The sequence below is a fragment of the Mesoplodon mirus genome (genome assembly GCF_964341445.2).
Source record: "Mesoplodon mirus genome assembly, chromosome: 11".
Lineage (NCBI taxonomy): Eukaryota > Metazoa > Chordata > Mammalia > Artiodactyla > Ziphiidae > Mesoplodon > Mesoplodon mirus.
Window position 1 is genome coordinate 81,401,115 of NC_138987.1, and position 14,865 is coordinate 81,415,979.

The 14,865-nt window shown below is 35.3% G+C and overlaps 1 protein-coding gene across 1 annotated transcript in view; it reads left to right on the top strand.

Annotated features, from left to right (window-relative positions):
- ITPR2 (inositol 1,4,5-trisphosphate receptor type 2) overlaps window positions 1-14,865 on the top strand; it is a 540,309-nt gene that overhangs the window by 380,527 nt on the left and 144,917 nt on the right. The window contains exons 42-45 of the mRNA XM_082634919.1: window positions 5,638-5,838; window positions 8,234-8,344; window positions 12,354-12,449; window positions 13,928-14,050. Coding sequence (XP_082491045.1) covers window positions 5,638-5,838; window positions 8,234-8,344; window positions 12,354-12,449; window positions 13,928-14,050 — 531 coding nt within the window. The remainder of the gene's footprint in view (window positions 1-5,637; window positions 5,839-8,233; window positions 8,345-12,353; window positions 12,450-13,927; window positions 14,051-14,865) is intronic.

Consider the following 14,865-nt stretch of genomic DNA (forward strand, 5'->3'; position numbering starts at 1 on the left):
AAATAGTGCTGCAATGAACATTGGGATGCATGTGTCTTTTTGAATTATGGTTTCCTCTGGGTATATGCCCAGTAGTGGGATTGCTGGGTCCTATGATAATTTTATTTTTAGTTTTTTAAGGGACCTCCATACTGTTCTCCATAGTGGCTGTATCAATTTACAGTCCCACCAACAGTGCAAGAGGGTTCCCTTTTCTCCACACCCTCTCCAGCATTTGTTGTTTGTAGATTTTCTGATGATGCCCATTCTAACTGGTGTGAGGTGATATACCTCATTGTAGTTTTGATTAGCATTTCTCTACTAATTAGTGATGTTGAGCAGCTTTTCATGTGCTACTTGGCCATCTCTATGTCTTATTTGGAGAAATGTCTATTTAGGTCTTTGGCCCATTTTTGGATTGGGTTGTATTTTTTTTAATATTGAGCTGCATGAGCTGTTTATATATTTTGGAGATTAATCCTTTGTCCATTGATTCGTTTGCAAATATTTTCTCCCATTCTGGGGATTGTCTTTATATCTTGTTTATGGTTTCCTTTGCTGTGCAAAAGCCTTCAAGTTTCATTAGGTCCCATTTGTTTGCTTTTGTTTTTATTTCCATTACTCTAGGAGGTGGATCAAAAAAGGTCTTGCTGTGATTTATGTCAAAGTGTGTTCTTCCTTTGTCTTCCTCTAAGAGTTTTATAGTGTCCAGTCTTACATTTAGGTCTTGAATCCATTTTGAGTTTATTTTTGTGTATGGTGTTAGGGAGTGTTCTAATTTGATTCTTTTACATGTAGCTGTCCAGTTTTCCCAGCACCACTTATTGAAGAGACTATCTTTTCTCCATTGTATATCCTTGCCTCCTTTGTCATAGATTAGTTGACCATAGGTGCATGGGTTTATCTCTGGGCTTTCTTTCTTGTTCCATTGATCTATGATTCTGTTTTTGTGCCAGTACCATGTTGTCTTGATTACTGTAGCTTTATAGTATAGTCTGAAGTCAGAGAGTCTGATTCCTCCAGCTCCGTTTTTTTTCCTCAAGACTGCTTTGGCTTTTCCAGGTCTTTTGTGTCTCCATACAAATTTTAAGATTTTTTGCTCTAGTCCCGTAAAAAATGCCATTGGTAATTTGATAGGGATTACATTGAATCTGTAGATTGCTTTGGGTAGTATAGTCATTTTCACAATATTGATTCTTCCAGTCCAAGAACATGGTATATCTCTCCATCTGTTGGTATCATCTTTAATTTCTTTCATCAGTGTCTTATAGTTTTCTGCATACAGGTCTTTAGTCTCCCTAGGTAGGTTTATTCCAAGGTATTTTATTCTTTTTCTTGCAATGGTAAAGGGGAGTGTTTCCTTAATTTCTCTTTCAGATTTTTCATCATTAGTGTATAGGAATGCAAGAGATTTCTGTGCATTAATTTTGTATCCTTCAACTTTACCAAATTCATTGATTAGTTCTAGTAGTTTTCTGTTGACATCTTTAGGATTCTCTATGTGTAATATCATGTCATCTGCAAACAGTGACAGTTTTACTTCTTCTTTTCCAATTTGTATTCCTTTTATTTCTTTTTCTTCTCTGATTGCTGTGACTAGGACTTCCAAAATTATGTTGAATAATAGTGGCGAGAGTGGACATCCTTGTCTTGTTCCTGATCTTAGAGGAAATGCTTTCAGTTTTTCACCATGGAGAATGATGTTTGCTGTGGGTTTGTCATATATGGCCTTTATTATGTTGAGGTAGGTTCCCTATATGCCCACTTTCTGGACAGTTTTTATCATAAATGGGTGTTGAATTTTGTCAAAAGCTTTTTCTGCATCTATTGAGATGATCATATGGTTTTTATTCTTCAATTTGTTAATATAGTGTATCACATTAATTGATTTGCATATATTGAAGAATCCTTGCATCCTTGGGATAAATCCCACTTGGTCATGGTATATGATCATTTTAATGTGTTGTTGGGTTCTGTTGGCTAGTATTTGGTTGAGGATTTTTGCATCTCTATTCATCAGTGATATTGGTCTGGAATTTTCTGTTTTTATAGTATCTTTGTCTGATTTTGGTATGAGGGTGATGGTGGCCTCATAGAATGAGTTTGGGAGTGTTCCTTCCTCTGCAATTATTTGGAAGAGTTTGAGAAGGATGGGTGTGAGCTCTTCTCTAAATGTTTGATAGAATTCACCTGTGAAGCCATCTGGTCCTGGACTTTTGTTTGTTGAAAGATTTTTAATCAGAGTTTCAATTTCAATTGCTTGTTATTGGTCTGTTCATATTTTCTACTTCTTCCTGGTTCAGTCTTGGAAGGTTATACCTTTCTAAGAATTTGTCCATTTCTTCCAGGTTGTCCATTTTATTGGCATAGAGTTGCTTGTAGTAGTCTCTTAGGAAACTTTGTATTTCTGCAGTGTCTGTTGTAACTTCTCCTTTTTCATTTCTAATTTTATTCATTTGAGTCCTCTCCCTCTTTTCCTTGATGAGTCTGCCTAATCGTTTATCAATTTTGTTTATCTTCTCAAAGAACCAGCTTACAGTTTTATTGATCTTTGGTATTGTTTTCTTTGTTCTTCTTTCTCTAGTTCATTTAGGTGTAAGGTTAGATTGTTTATTTGAGATTTTTCTTGTTTCTTGAGGTAGGCTTGTATAGCTATAAACTTCCCTCTTAGAACTGCTTTTGCTGCATCCCATAGGTTGTGGATCGTCATGTTTTCGTTGTCATTTGTCTCTAGGTATTTTTTGATTTCCTCTTTGATTTCTTCAGTGATCTCTTGGTTATTTAGTAACATATTGTTTAGCCTCCATGTGTTTGTGTTTTTTACGTTTTTTTTCCCTGTAATTGATTTCTAATCTCATAGTGTTGTAGTCAGAAAAGATGTTTGATATGATTTCCATTTTCTTAAATTTACTGAGCCTTGATTTGTGACCCAAAATATGATCTATCCTGGAGAATGTTCTGTGTGCACTTGAGAAGAATGTGTAATCTGATGTTTTTGGATGGAATGTCCTATAAATATCAATTAAATCTATCTGGTCTGTTGTGTCATTTAAACCTTCTGTTTCCTTATTTATTTTCATTTTGGATGATCTGTCCATTGGTGTAAGTGAGGTGTTTAAGTCCTCCACTATTATTGTGTTACTGTCGATTTCCTCTTTTACAGCTGTTAGCAGTTGCCTTATGTATTGAGGTGCTCCTATGTTGGGTGCATATATATTTATAATTGTTATATATTCTTCTTGGGTTGATCCCCTGATCATTATGTAGTGTCCTTCCTTGTCTCTTGTAACATCCTTTATTTTAAAGCCTATTTTATCTGATATGAGTATTGCTACTCTAGCTTTCTTTTGATTTCCATTTGCATGGAATATCTTTTTCCATCCCCTCACTTTCAGTCTGAATGTCTCCCTAGGTCTGAAGTGGGTCTCTTGTAGACAGCATATATATGGGTCTTGTTTTTGCATCCCTTCAGCAAACCTGTGTCTTTTGGTTGGAGCACTTAATCCATTCACGTTTAGGGTTATTATTGATATGTACGTTCCTATGACCATTTTCTTAATTGTTTTGGGTTTGTTTTTGTAGGTACTTTTCTTCTCTGTGTTTCCCACTTAGAGAAGTTCCTGTAGCATTTTTTGTAGAGCTGGTTTGGTGGTGCTGAACTCTCTTAGCTTTTGCTTGTCTGTAAAGCTTTTGATTTCTCCATCAAATCTGAATGAGATCCTTGCTGGGTAGAGTAATCTTGGTTGTAGGTTCTTCCCCTTCATCACTTTAAGTATATCATGCCACTCCCTTCTGCCTTGTAGAGTTTCTGCTGAGAAATCAGCTGTTAACCTTATGGGAGTTCCCTTCTATGTTGTCCTTTTTCCCTTGCTGCTTTCAATAATTTCTCTGTGTCTTTAATTTTTGCCAGTTTGATTAGTATGTGTCTCAGTGTGTTTCTCCTTGGGTTTATCCTGTATGGGACTCTCTGCACTTCCTGGACTTAGGTGGCTATTTCCTTTCCCATGTTAGGGAAGTTTTCGACTATAATCTCTTCAAATATTTTCTTTGGTCCTTTCTCTCTCTCTTCTCCTTCTGGACCCCTATAATGTGAATGTTGTTGCATTTAATGTTGTAACATTAGGCTGTCTTCATTACTTTTCATTCTTTTTTCTTTATTCTGTTCTGCAGCAGTGAATTCCACCATTCTGTCTGCCAGGTCACTTATCCGTTCTTCTGCCTCAGTTATTCTGCTATTGATTCCTTCTAGTGTAGTTTTCATTTCAGTTATTGTATTGTTCATCTCTGTTTGTTTGTTCTTTAATTCTTCTTGGTCTTCATTAAACCTTTCTTTCATCTTCTCGATCTTTGCCTCCATTCCTTTTCCAAGGTCCTGGATCATCTTCACTATCGTTATTCTGAATAGTTTTTCTGGAAGGTTGCCTATCTCCACTTCATGTAGTTGTTTTTCTGGGGTTTTATTGTTCCTTCATCTGGTACCTAGCCCTCTGCCTTTTCATCTTGTCTCTCTTTCTGTGAATGTGGTGTTTGTTCTACAGGCTGCAGATTGTAGTTCTTGCTTCTGCTGTCTGCCCTCTGCAGAAGTTGGTTCTTTAAAGAAGATCGATAAGATTCTTATTCCCTCAGCAATACGTATGGAAACTCCTCTATGCTGTCATATAGTTTGCGGTAACGTCTCACCTCTAGCAGGAGCACTGAGACCGTGGGGATGCTTATCCATTGCATTGACTGGACAGAATGCATAATCTCTCGTTAGACTTGGTTCTAGAGAGGGTCCACCGCTGGCTGCTGATACGGTTCCTGCAGGGCCCCGACTGCTCCCGCTACTGGACCGCAGCTGTCAGCAAGCGGGCAAGGTCTCGAAATCACTCTGATAGGTTGTATTTCCTTCCAGAAATTTTTATGTATATATAAGCATACTGATCTGTACATGTAAACCTTTTAAAAAATACACACACAATATAATGGTCCTCACTTACTTTTATCATTTAGTAATATATCTTATTACTAAACTACTTATTACTAGATTATGTTTATATCAGTACATATTGAAGTACCTCGTTCTTATAGCTTCAGTATATTCCAGTGTTTGGATGTACATTTATTTTTTAAATCAGTCACTTTGTGATGGGTGGGTATGGTGCGGTTTCCAGTTGGGGCTGTTATAAGCAGTATGCCGTGAACCTCTTTGCAGTTGTATGTTAACTGAAAATATTTATAGGTGCTTCCAAGTTGCCCTCCATAATGGTTGCATCATTTACTGTTTGAAGCTACACTGTTTATAAGGGATCATTTAGTTGAATATTTGATTTCTTCTTTCCCTAATGAATTTCTTTCCATTTTTTTTCCTTCTCCTTTTCCTACTACCTATTGTTTTTGCCCTTTGTATATAGTTTTAAGACAATGACGTTGAGAAATATTTGTTATGAACCATACTGATAAATATAGATGCTTGGGGGAAAATGCATCTTTTATTTCTTAAACCCAGGAGAAATTTAATAAATGCAAATGCTTCCATATAAATAGCAATTCCATCCCACATTGCCACGGGGATCCTCTCGAGTTAGAAAAACACTCATACGGAGAGAACTGAAAACAATTAGCACAGTGATTTTTTTTTTTTTTTAATGCTTCAGGTATGCTTTCTTTTGCCTTTAGAATTTCTTGAGGAATCAAAACAACAAAACAAATTACAACCTTGTCTGTGAGACCCTTCAGTTTTTGGACTGCATTTGTGGAAGTACGACAGGTGGCCTGGGCCTCTTGGGTCTCTACATCAATGAGAAGAATGTAGTGCTGGTCAACCAGACTCTGGAGAGCTTGACTGAGTATTGCCAGGGCCCATGCCATGAAAATCAGGTAACTGTGAAAGCAGTCCTTCACGCACAAGTATTCTGACCAGTCAGCAAAAGGATCAGATTGGTGAAGGAGCCAAGCTTTGTGTGCATATAAAAGATCTTTCTTCTTGCTTTGCCAGATAGTTTTACTTTCCTAACAAAACATACAAAGACTGAATTATGGACTAACAAATACTATGCCATATTTTAATTTAATTTCACCATAAAAGGAAATTCCCATGAAAATATTCCAGATAAAAATCAGAGTTATCAAAAAACGTAAAATACGTTTTTTCATCATTGATCAGTTTTCATCTTTAGTCAATCTTTCTAGGATTTGTGGCATCACCTCCCATTGGTTTCTTCGGCTCCACTGCAGTGTGTTGTGTATATTATCTCCTTCATATTCACAGTAAACTTACGAAATATGTAGTAGTGCTCCCATTTTGCTGATGAATAGGTTCTGACTCAGAAATCAAGTGGTGTTCCAGAGTCTCAGAGTAACCAAATCTGTACGTTGTAGGGCCATTCTTAAAACTGAGGACTTGTGGTTTAGTCTAGAGTGCGCTTTTAACTGTATTACATTTTCCAGGGCAAAGTTTTGACTCCTTTTTCCAGAGTGTTTGTCTCTGATTCCATTTTCTTGGATATCACAGAAACATAGAAGGAGTAGACGGTAGAACACTTGGACTAGTAAAGTGGGGGGCACCCTGGAATTTACTGACTGTTCACATCTACACAGATTGTTACAGGGCTACCATCACAAGCATGGATCTACCCTGGAAGGAAGAGTTTTCAAGTCACAAACATTTCTGGATATTAATTTTAAAGACGCCATTGAGACCAGCTATCAGTGCTTAATATTAGAAAAGTGAAAAAAGTAATTTGCTTTTCTATTGTGAATTATATGATATATATGTACAAAAATGCACACACACATACATGTAAATACATAGGTATGTAGAACAAAAACGCAATTATTGACATAAATAATTTGTTAGGGGCATACTTCTTCCCCCCCGTAATATGCACGTGACATGGTGAAAGAGTTTGTGGATTTTGCTCTGTATTATATTTCCCTCTCCTAGGGCAACAATACAAGAAAACCTAACTGTTGATTTAAAGTTAAGGAAATATATGCAAATTCAAAGATTTGGTTTTGTTGTTGGTTAAAATCATATATATCTATAACAGAAAACAGGTATTCTCCACTCTTGGTGTTTTACTAATCAGGTAATCTCTAAAAGTAGAAATTAATAATAAAATAGCATGAATCCCGTATGCTCTGGAAATATACTTACTATGAACCCCGTGCTCTGGAAGTGTGTGGAAAGAAAGAAAGTGGCTAGCAAATTCCGGAAACGATCTGCAAATTGATTCCCTCTAAGTTTAGCAAACATTTTAACAATCAGAAGAACCTCAGGAGATGTAGAAGATGGATGGAAAACACCTCTCTTGGGTGTCAGGGGAGTAAAAATTTCCTTGTATGAAGGGAGAAATGAAGCCCATTCTGAAAAATAACAGTCCTTTCAGAGTCACCTTGATTTTACTCTTTCTCATTTATCTTACGTGGGTTTCAATTTTTCAGACACCTTGACAGTGGGTGCCGTGTGGTAAGATGTAGTTTCACAAACTCCAACTCACAGGTTCCTGATTTTCAGGTCCTATAAAATGAATTAAATTCGGAGTCCTAGCACAGTAGACCCTAACCTTCAAAATACTAACATTTATCTCTCAGGATATTTTATAAGCTTTTCTCAAGTCATATTCCTCTGTGAATCACTTAAGTTTAAGGAATCTTCTGACCTTTTCCCTCAACCACCATAATTGACAAGAAGTCTCCAAAACATCAGGAGGTGCCTTTATTCCCTGTCTGCTGCCACCCAGAATGATCAACAGCATCACTTGTTACTCATTAAACATCAAGTAGCAGATAAATGAAGTTGCTACATCATTTCCAATAAAGTTTACTTACAAACCTTGGGCATAAGGGGCACATTCCTTTTATAAATAGAAATATTCCTTTAGCCTGGATAGGTCAGATCTTAAAATTCTAAATTTAAGGAATTCCTCTAATGAAGGGCATATTAAAATTTATTGACTGAGTGTTTTACTTAACCATTGTTTTTTGAAATTCTATTAAAATGGTTCATTGAAAAGATACCTGTTTCATACAATGTCTATCTCTATGTTCTTCATACAAAGCCATTTAACTAATACTAACCAACGAATAAAGTCTATGCAAAAGAAAAAGTTAAAGTTAAACCTTTGACTTATCTTAGACTTAATCTCAAAGTTAAATTTTAATTATATTTTAAAAGTTGAAAAGCTAGGGTGATTCTGTAATTTTATGTCATGGCTTCTAGTGCACTTATGTGGTAAATAAAGTGTTATTTTATTAACATTTTGTTTCCTAGACATGTATTGCTACTCATGAATCTAATGGGATTGATATCATCATTGCTTTGATTCTAAATGACATAAACCCTCTTGGTAAATATCGAATGGACCTGGTGCTTCAACTAAAGGTAGAGTAAATCCACTATTCGGGGGGGGAAGTGACATTCTCTATATAAAACTCCCTTTCAGAGTTGACTCTAAATCTTCAAGTAGGTCTTGTAAAAAGCAAGGTATTATCGTATTTTCAACTAATGAATTGGCAGAGAGGGATAGTAAAAGCACTGTGAGCACTAAATTCCTGATAAAGTGTCAAATAAGATTTGAGGTAATGTTAGTTGGAGGGTACTTTACTGGTAGTTTTTTTAAGCAGACACTTTGTTTTGCTGCTTTTCTTCTGCTTTTATTTTCTATTTTTCATTATATAGAGGAGCAAAAGGTTCTGAACATTCACTATCCCATATATTTTTAATTCGTCTTGACTACAGCATTCTATCCAGCAAGTCACGATTAATGAGACTATGTCAGAGGAGGGCTGCATTTTAGTTTTATGTCTCTTTAGTTTCTAAAAGTTGTTTTCTTTTATTATATATTAGAATCTTATTTTTTCCCCCAAATAAGCTAAGCCATTTTCACACTCCCTTTGAGGAGGTGCTTCAACTTAAACCATGTGCATACTTCCCAGCAGTTCCATTTATCAGAGGTCAGGAACACAATGGCATTTTGAAAAACATTTCTTCAACTTTTTGTTCAAGTAGAAACAGATAAATGAATATACACAAGAAACTATATAATCCCAAATATAAAGACATGCTGTTCAATTGAGATGAATTATTAAAGACCACCTATGTTTAGTGTTAAACAGGTTTAAAAATCATTGGTTAAATAAAATTTTTCTGTAAAGACAGGTCGATCCAATATCATAGAGAGAATAAAGTTTAACTTTTTAATGGGTAAATTTATGGCCAAGAAGATTAGAAATGATATTTCTATAATTATGTTTCTAAATATAGATTTAGATATATAATGGAATATATATTATGTATATATATCCTACTTACGTGGAGATTGTGCTAATGGCTCTTAATAAGCAAACAAAGAGATAAGTTCACTATTTTCATTTGCAATATATATAATCTTTGGGTATTTATCTTCATAGATTAGAAAGAAGGTGATCCTTATGTAGATTGAACGTGCGTCCTTTTCCTAATTAGCTTCATGCGTCACTTAGTAAAAACAGCCTAGGCCTATATAACAGACAGCTTAATTTGAATTACTAGGAAAAAATTATTATATCTTGAATTCATTTTTAACCATAATTCATAAAGAAACAGGCTTTTTAAATCCTTTATTTACCTAGAGACTATACCTTTAAATCTCTCTCTCTCTTTTTTTTTTTTGGGCCATGCCATGAGGCTTGTGGGATCTTAGTTCCCCAACTACTAGGATTGAACCTGGGCCCTCGGCAGTGAAAGTACGGAGTCTAACCACTGGTCCTCCAGGGAAGTCCCTAAGTCTCACTCTTAATTGACATAACTTAATGGGGGAAAATACTGAAGGATTTCTCAAAGTATAGGCATACAGATTATTTACAAATCCAGACCTATGTAAAAAAACCTAAATTAAATGATGTGGTATGACTTAACAGTACAAAGATACTCTTGGCTATTCAAATGGAAATCTTTTTTGAAAAAGGATCATTTAAAATTTCATTTATGTTTCTAGGCATAATTTATATATACCTTTTCAAAATATGACAGTTGGATAGATCGTTATATATAAAATACAAAATGAATGAATTTGACTTGAAATATTCATAATTTTCTACTTAAAGAAAGAGATGAGTGTACATTTCTAAAGAATCCATGAGGCTATACATAATGGCCAATATGAGAACAATGTTTGTAAGACAGAATGATATAGTATATTGGCAAATTTTAGAAGGTATAGGTGGTATGCTTTTAATTATAAATTCTCCAGAACATTATAGAGATTCCATATTAAAAATGTTAAGGTTTTATTTTATACCATTCACCCTTAAATTTAATTACTTAACCAGTTATAATTTTAAGTATATTTAACTTTACTAATTTACTATACCATTTTATGAATTTTCTTATACATATATCTTGTCCCTTTTAATTTATATTTCATAACTGATCTGGGACTATAAAGTGCTGAAGTTATAAATAGGTAGTTTTTTTTGTTACTATTTTTGGTTTTTTGTTTGTTTGTTTTTTCTTCTAAGGACTCCAGCTTCCTTTGGAAGAAAATCCTCTATTAACACACATAAACTTGATTTCTTAGCATGTATAGGCTCTTGTACCTTCAAATTGATTCAAATTTCAGTAAGTCATTTACAAGATTTCTGTTCCTCCAACATAGTATGAAAAAGATTGGTCAGAAAAAATACCGTATTGCCAATAGCATTCTGAAATTGGATGTATTTTTAAGCTATGATGTATTGGGCCTGCTGAGTGAGGTTCATTAGAGAGTACTGTTAGCGTTGCCAGGGTTTTAATTTTCAATTCTATGGGGTCAACTAATATTGCTCTAAGGATCTAAGCTCTCCACTAATACTGGAGCCTTATTTTTTTAGGTATGTTGTTTATATGGGATGCTAGGTTATAAAAAAGGAATTTTAGGATTAGTACAAATCTGTAAAAATTGAAAATGGAACAGAAAAAAATAATGCTACCTTTCCCACAAAATCCTAACATCTTTTTAGGATGGGTTAGTGACGTTGGTATCATCATCACCATCACATTATCATCATCATTACTAATATTAGCCATTTAATCAATAGGCTGTATTTCTGAAAGAAAAATAGTTGGGTAGAATTTGGTATTAAAAATATCCAGTGTAATTAGTTTGCACAACTTTAACAAAATTTGTATTGTGAATGCCTACATCACCAAACAACTGATTCAATTTAAGTTTTCATCCCATAAGATGTTAATTTTGAGTCACTAAGAAGCATCTTAGAGCCATTTGGCTCTGCGTGTGTGGAGGTTGAGATTTTTATCTAAGTGAATATTACAAAAACACTATAGAAATATCTCCCGGGTCATTTTTATCATCTTGCCGTTTGCCACAATTCTAGGGCAGTGCTGTTGAAAACACAGTATAAAGAAACATCATTCCAGGGACTTCCCTGGCGGTCTGGTGGTTAAGACTTCACCTTCCAGTATAGGGGGTGCGGGTTTGATCCCTGGTTGGGGAGCTATGATCCCACATGCCTTGCGGCCAAAAAAACAAAACTTAAAACAGAAGCAATACTGTAACAAATTCAATAAAGACTTAAAAAAAAAAAAAAGAAACATCATTCCAAATGTTGAGGATATTGTACTTTGTGTTGCAAGATGGTGTATAACAATGTTGTACCCGTTTTGGATAATAAATTGGCTGTATCAGAAACATTTTTGATTTCTATATGTAAGCATGTTTGAGACAATATATTTATAAACTAAATTAGAAAACACCAAAGGCAACATAAGCTGTTTTTATTCTCTATTAAACAGAAATAGAAAATATTATTCTTCTACAACCCAGATGGTAAAAATGTTGCATATATACTACCATGTAGGGAGACTAGTAAACTGTTATCAATAAATATTTTGTTTCTAACTCATGAATTTAGAATTTTATAGATTAATTTTCACTAATTATTGCTCAAATTTATTTAAAATTTTGATTTGCTAGTGTGTGTTAATGTTTCATGTTAAAACAATTATGCTGAATTCTTTGTAAATTATATGCCATTTTTGTGAAATATGTCGTTGATACTGGTGTCTTGTTAAAGTTTCATCATAGAAATGCCTATTTAGGAAATCGTCAAGGAAGATATGATTAGATTTTAATGCATTATATATAAACTCAATTTTGTGTTTAAAATTCCTTTTCATCAATATTTAAAATATCCTTTGTAACATATCTCTCATATTGATTATTTTTATTTTGTGTTAACAACAAAGTAAAATACTCTATTTTAAAATGTTAATAAGCCAAACTAAATCAGCAGTTTAAATTCTGCTTGATTTTAAAAAAATAGTCCTGATAATCTCAATTAAAACAAATTGAGGGGATCATTAATCCATGAAATAGACCTTTCACGTGTATCAACTCAATCTGTATCTCTAGAACAATGCCTCCAAGCTTTTGCTGGCCATCATGGAAAGTAGACATGACAGTGAGAATGCAGAAAGAATTCTATTTAACATGAGACCCAGAGAACTGGTAAGAAAACTTTTGAAAGCTGTGTTAATAATGTGTAACCTAAAAGGGACAATGTATAGTATGCACGTCAGGGGAAATGTCTACTGGCTTTCACTGCTCTACCAAGGCACAATGGCACATCAAGACCTGCTATTACAAATACCTCAGAAGCCCCATGATAGCGAAGGCCTGTGTGATTTGGGTCCTTATTTCTTCATTGGCTTTATCCACTTTAAGCGCTTTTCTTAACTAGATTTTCACACTTGCCTAAACTATCTGCAAATTATTTTTTGCCAGAAAAAAATTTTGCTTTAGTTTGTGTACTGGAATATAGGTGAGGACGGTATATAAAAATGTTTGAAGCCCTCAAAAGTTTTATTTATACCTCTTTCTGAAAATAAAAGCAAAATAAATATCTTTGGTAATTGTTGTTATTAGTAAAATGTTACACGGTACTCAGCCTAGAGGAAACTGTGTGGAGACCTGCTGGGAATTCCGCAGAGATCATTAGTGTGTCTTCCTATTGTAGAAGTTACATTTTCCTCCTCACTTGTGACATGGAAATTATGAAGAAATATCATCATGCTTTAAAATCATTGGGTCTCAGAAGCGTTGAGAACGTTCTCGAACCATATCAGCCAGTGCCCCAGTGACTAAGTCCCAGTCTTCTATAAACACCAGTGTTGGTGCTATGGGGAAACCTATGAAGGCACTCGTTTGCTCTCTTCAATGGTAAGGGATGGATTCAAAGAAGGCAGATAAAGAGAAAGATAAGATGCAGTTTGATTTAACATACATTTAATGAGAGCATAGGACCTGCAAAAAACAAAAGCAAAAAACTCCATCCATGGAAGGCAGTGGGCTAAGAGGAGCAAGGCCTTCCTTATCATTATGGTTAAACGGGGCGGTGAGTTATATATTCATTCGACAATATCTCTGCACAATAGCCCTTTGAAAATACCATTTCCTTTGCCTACAACATTTTTATCCCATCATCTACTTCCTCCTTGTGACCTACCCTCAACTTCTTGCCTGAGTTAGTGCCCCTGCCCTGTGCTTGCTGAGTGCCTCACAGTTGTGTTGGCCTCTTGATTTGCTGACAGTAAGTTCCCTGAGGGCAGATACTCTGTTGTATCCACTCTTGGGTCCTCAGGGCAGAGAACGGTGTCCAGCACCATGTGTTCTTGTTATGAGTGGGCCCTTAATAAGTAATGGATGCTTATCAGGGTTCCAACATCTCCCAGTTGATGGGAACTTTGGCACAGTCAACATTAAAAAACCAAAGCCAAATTTTGCAAAGAAAACAGGGAATATTGTAGGAAAATACTTCCATATTCATTTAAATACAGATGGTTTCCTAGGCTGTTTTCATTTAGAATTCTTTTATACTTTTCAAGTCTTAGGAAGCATTCCAAGTTTTAATTACACCTCATAGATGATGTAAATGCATGTTGTTTGTGGCATTTCAAGCCTTCTTTTTCCCCTTTGTTTTTTGATAGGTGGATGTGGTGAAGAATGCCTATAACCAAGGATTGGAATGCGATCATGGGGATGATGAGGGCGGAGATGATGGTGTTTCCCCAAAAGATGTTGGACACAATATCTATATTCTGGCCCATCAGGTGTCACATTTTATATCTTTATATTGTTTTGCTAATCTTATCAATCATGTCTTGTGTCAACGCTTGCTATCATATTTTCAAGTTCTGGTCCCTCCAGTTTTTCAGCACTTGCCTTCCTTGCTCTGGGTCAAGGAGAAGAAAAAGCTCCCAGAATGCCTGATGGTGCCTCCAGGGCTGTGCTAGGGGCTGGTGCACAAGAAAACAATACTTGGTACCAAAAACTGGGCCAGCAGGGAGGAGACAATCCCATGTCAGAGCCTGAGGAATAGGTAAACCATGGCAACAGATGGAAGTCTTGAAGGACAGAGGAAAGAGGCTACTGAGAAGATAGAGAGTATGAAGTAAGGGATTGCGTTTAGCTCAAAACAGGCTTCTGGCCTCTTTGAATTGTAGGTTGGCGTGTTTCCTGCAGAAGCTCTAAAGTGGCAGCCTCTAACTGGGTTATATTGGACTTCTAATAAATATAAGGCTAAATTTACAGTCTTTTGAAGGAAAACCATTTCTATTTTATAGTAACTTGTGAAAACAGGCGCTTGATAAATTTTATTTGATAAATTTAATTTCATTAACCTGAAGGTCAGCTTTAAATTTGCATCTTCTAATGCAGAGTTTTTAGAAGTTAAAAAATTGAAGTGACATATGCCCATTTGATTTTATCTATATAGCTCACATTTTCTTACAGGATGAAGTCCAAACTTCTAGACTTTCCCAATCTCTCTTTCTAGTCATTTTCTCGCACTGACAATCTCTTCCTTTTCCTGCTTCCCTGTACATCTTACCAGATAATTGAACAAACATTGGTAGCTATAAGTAAG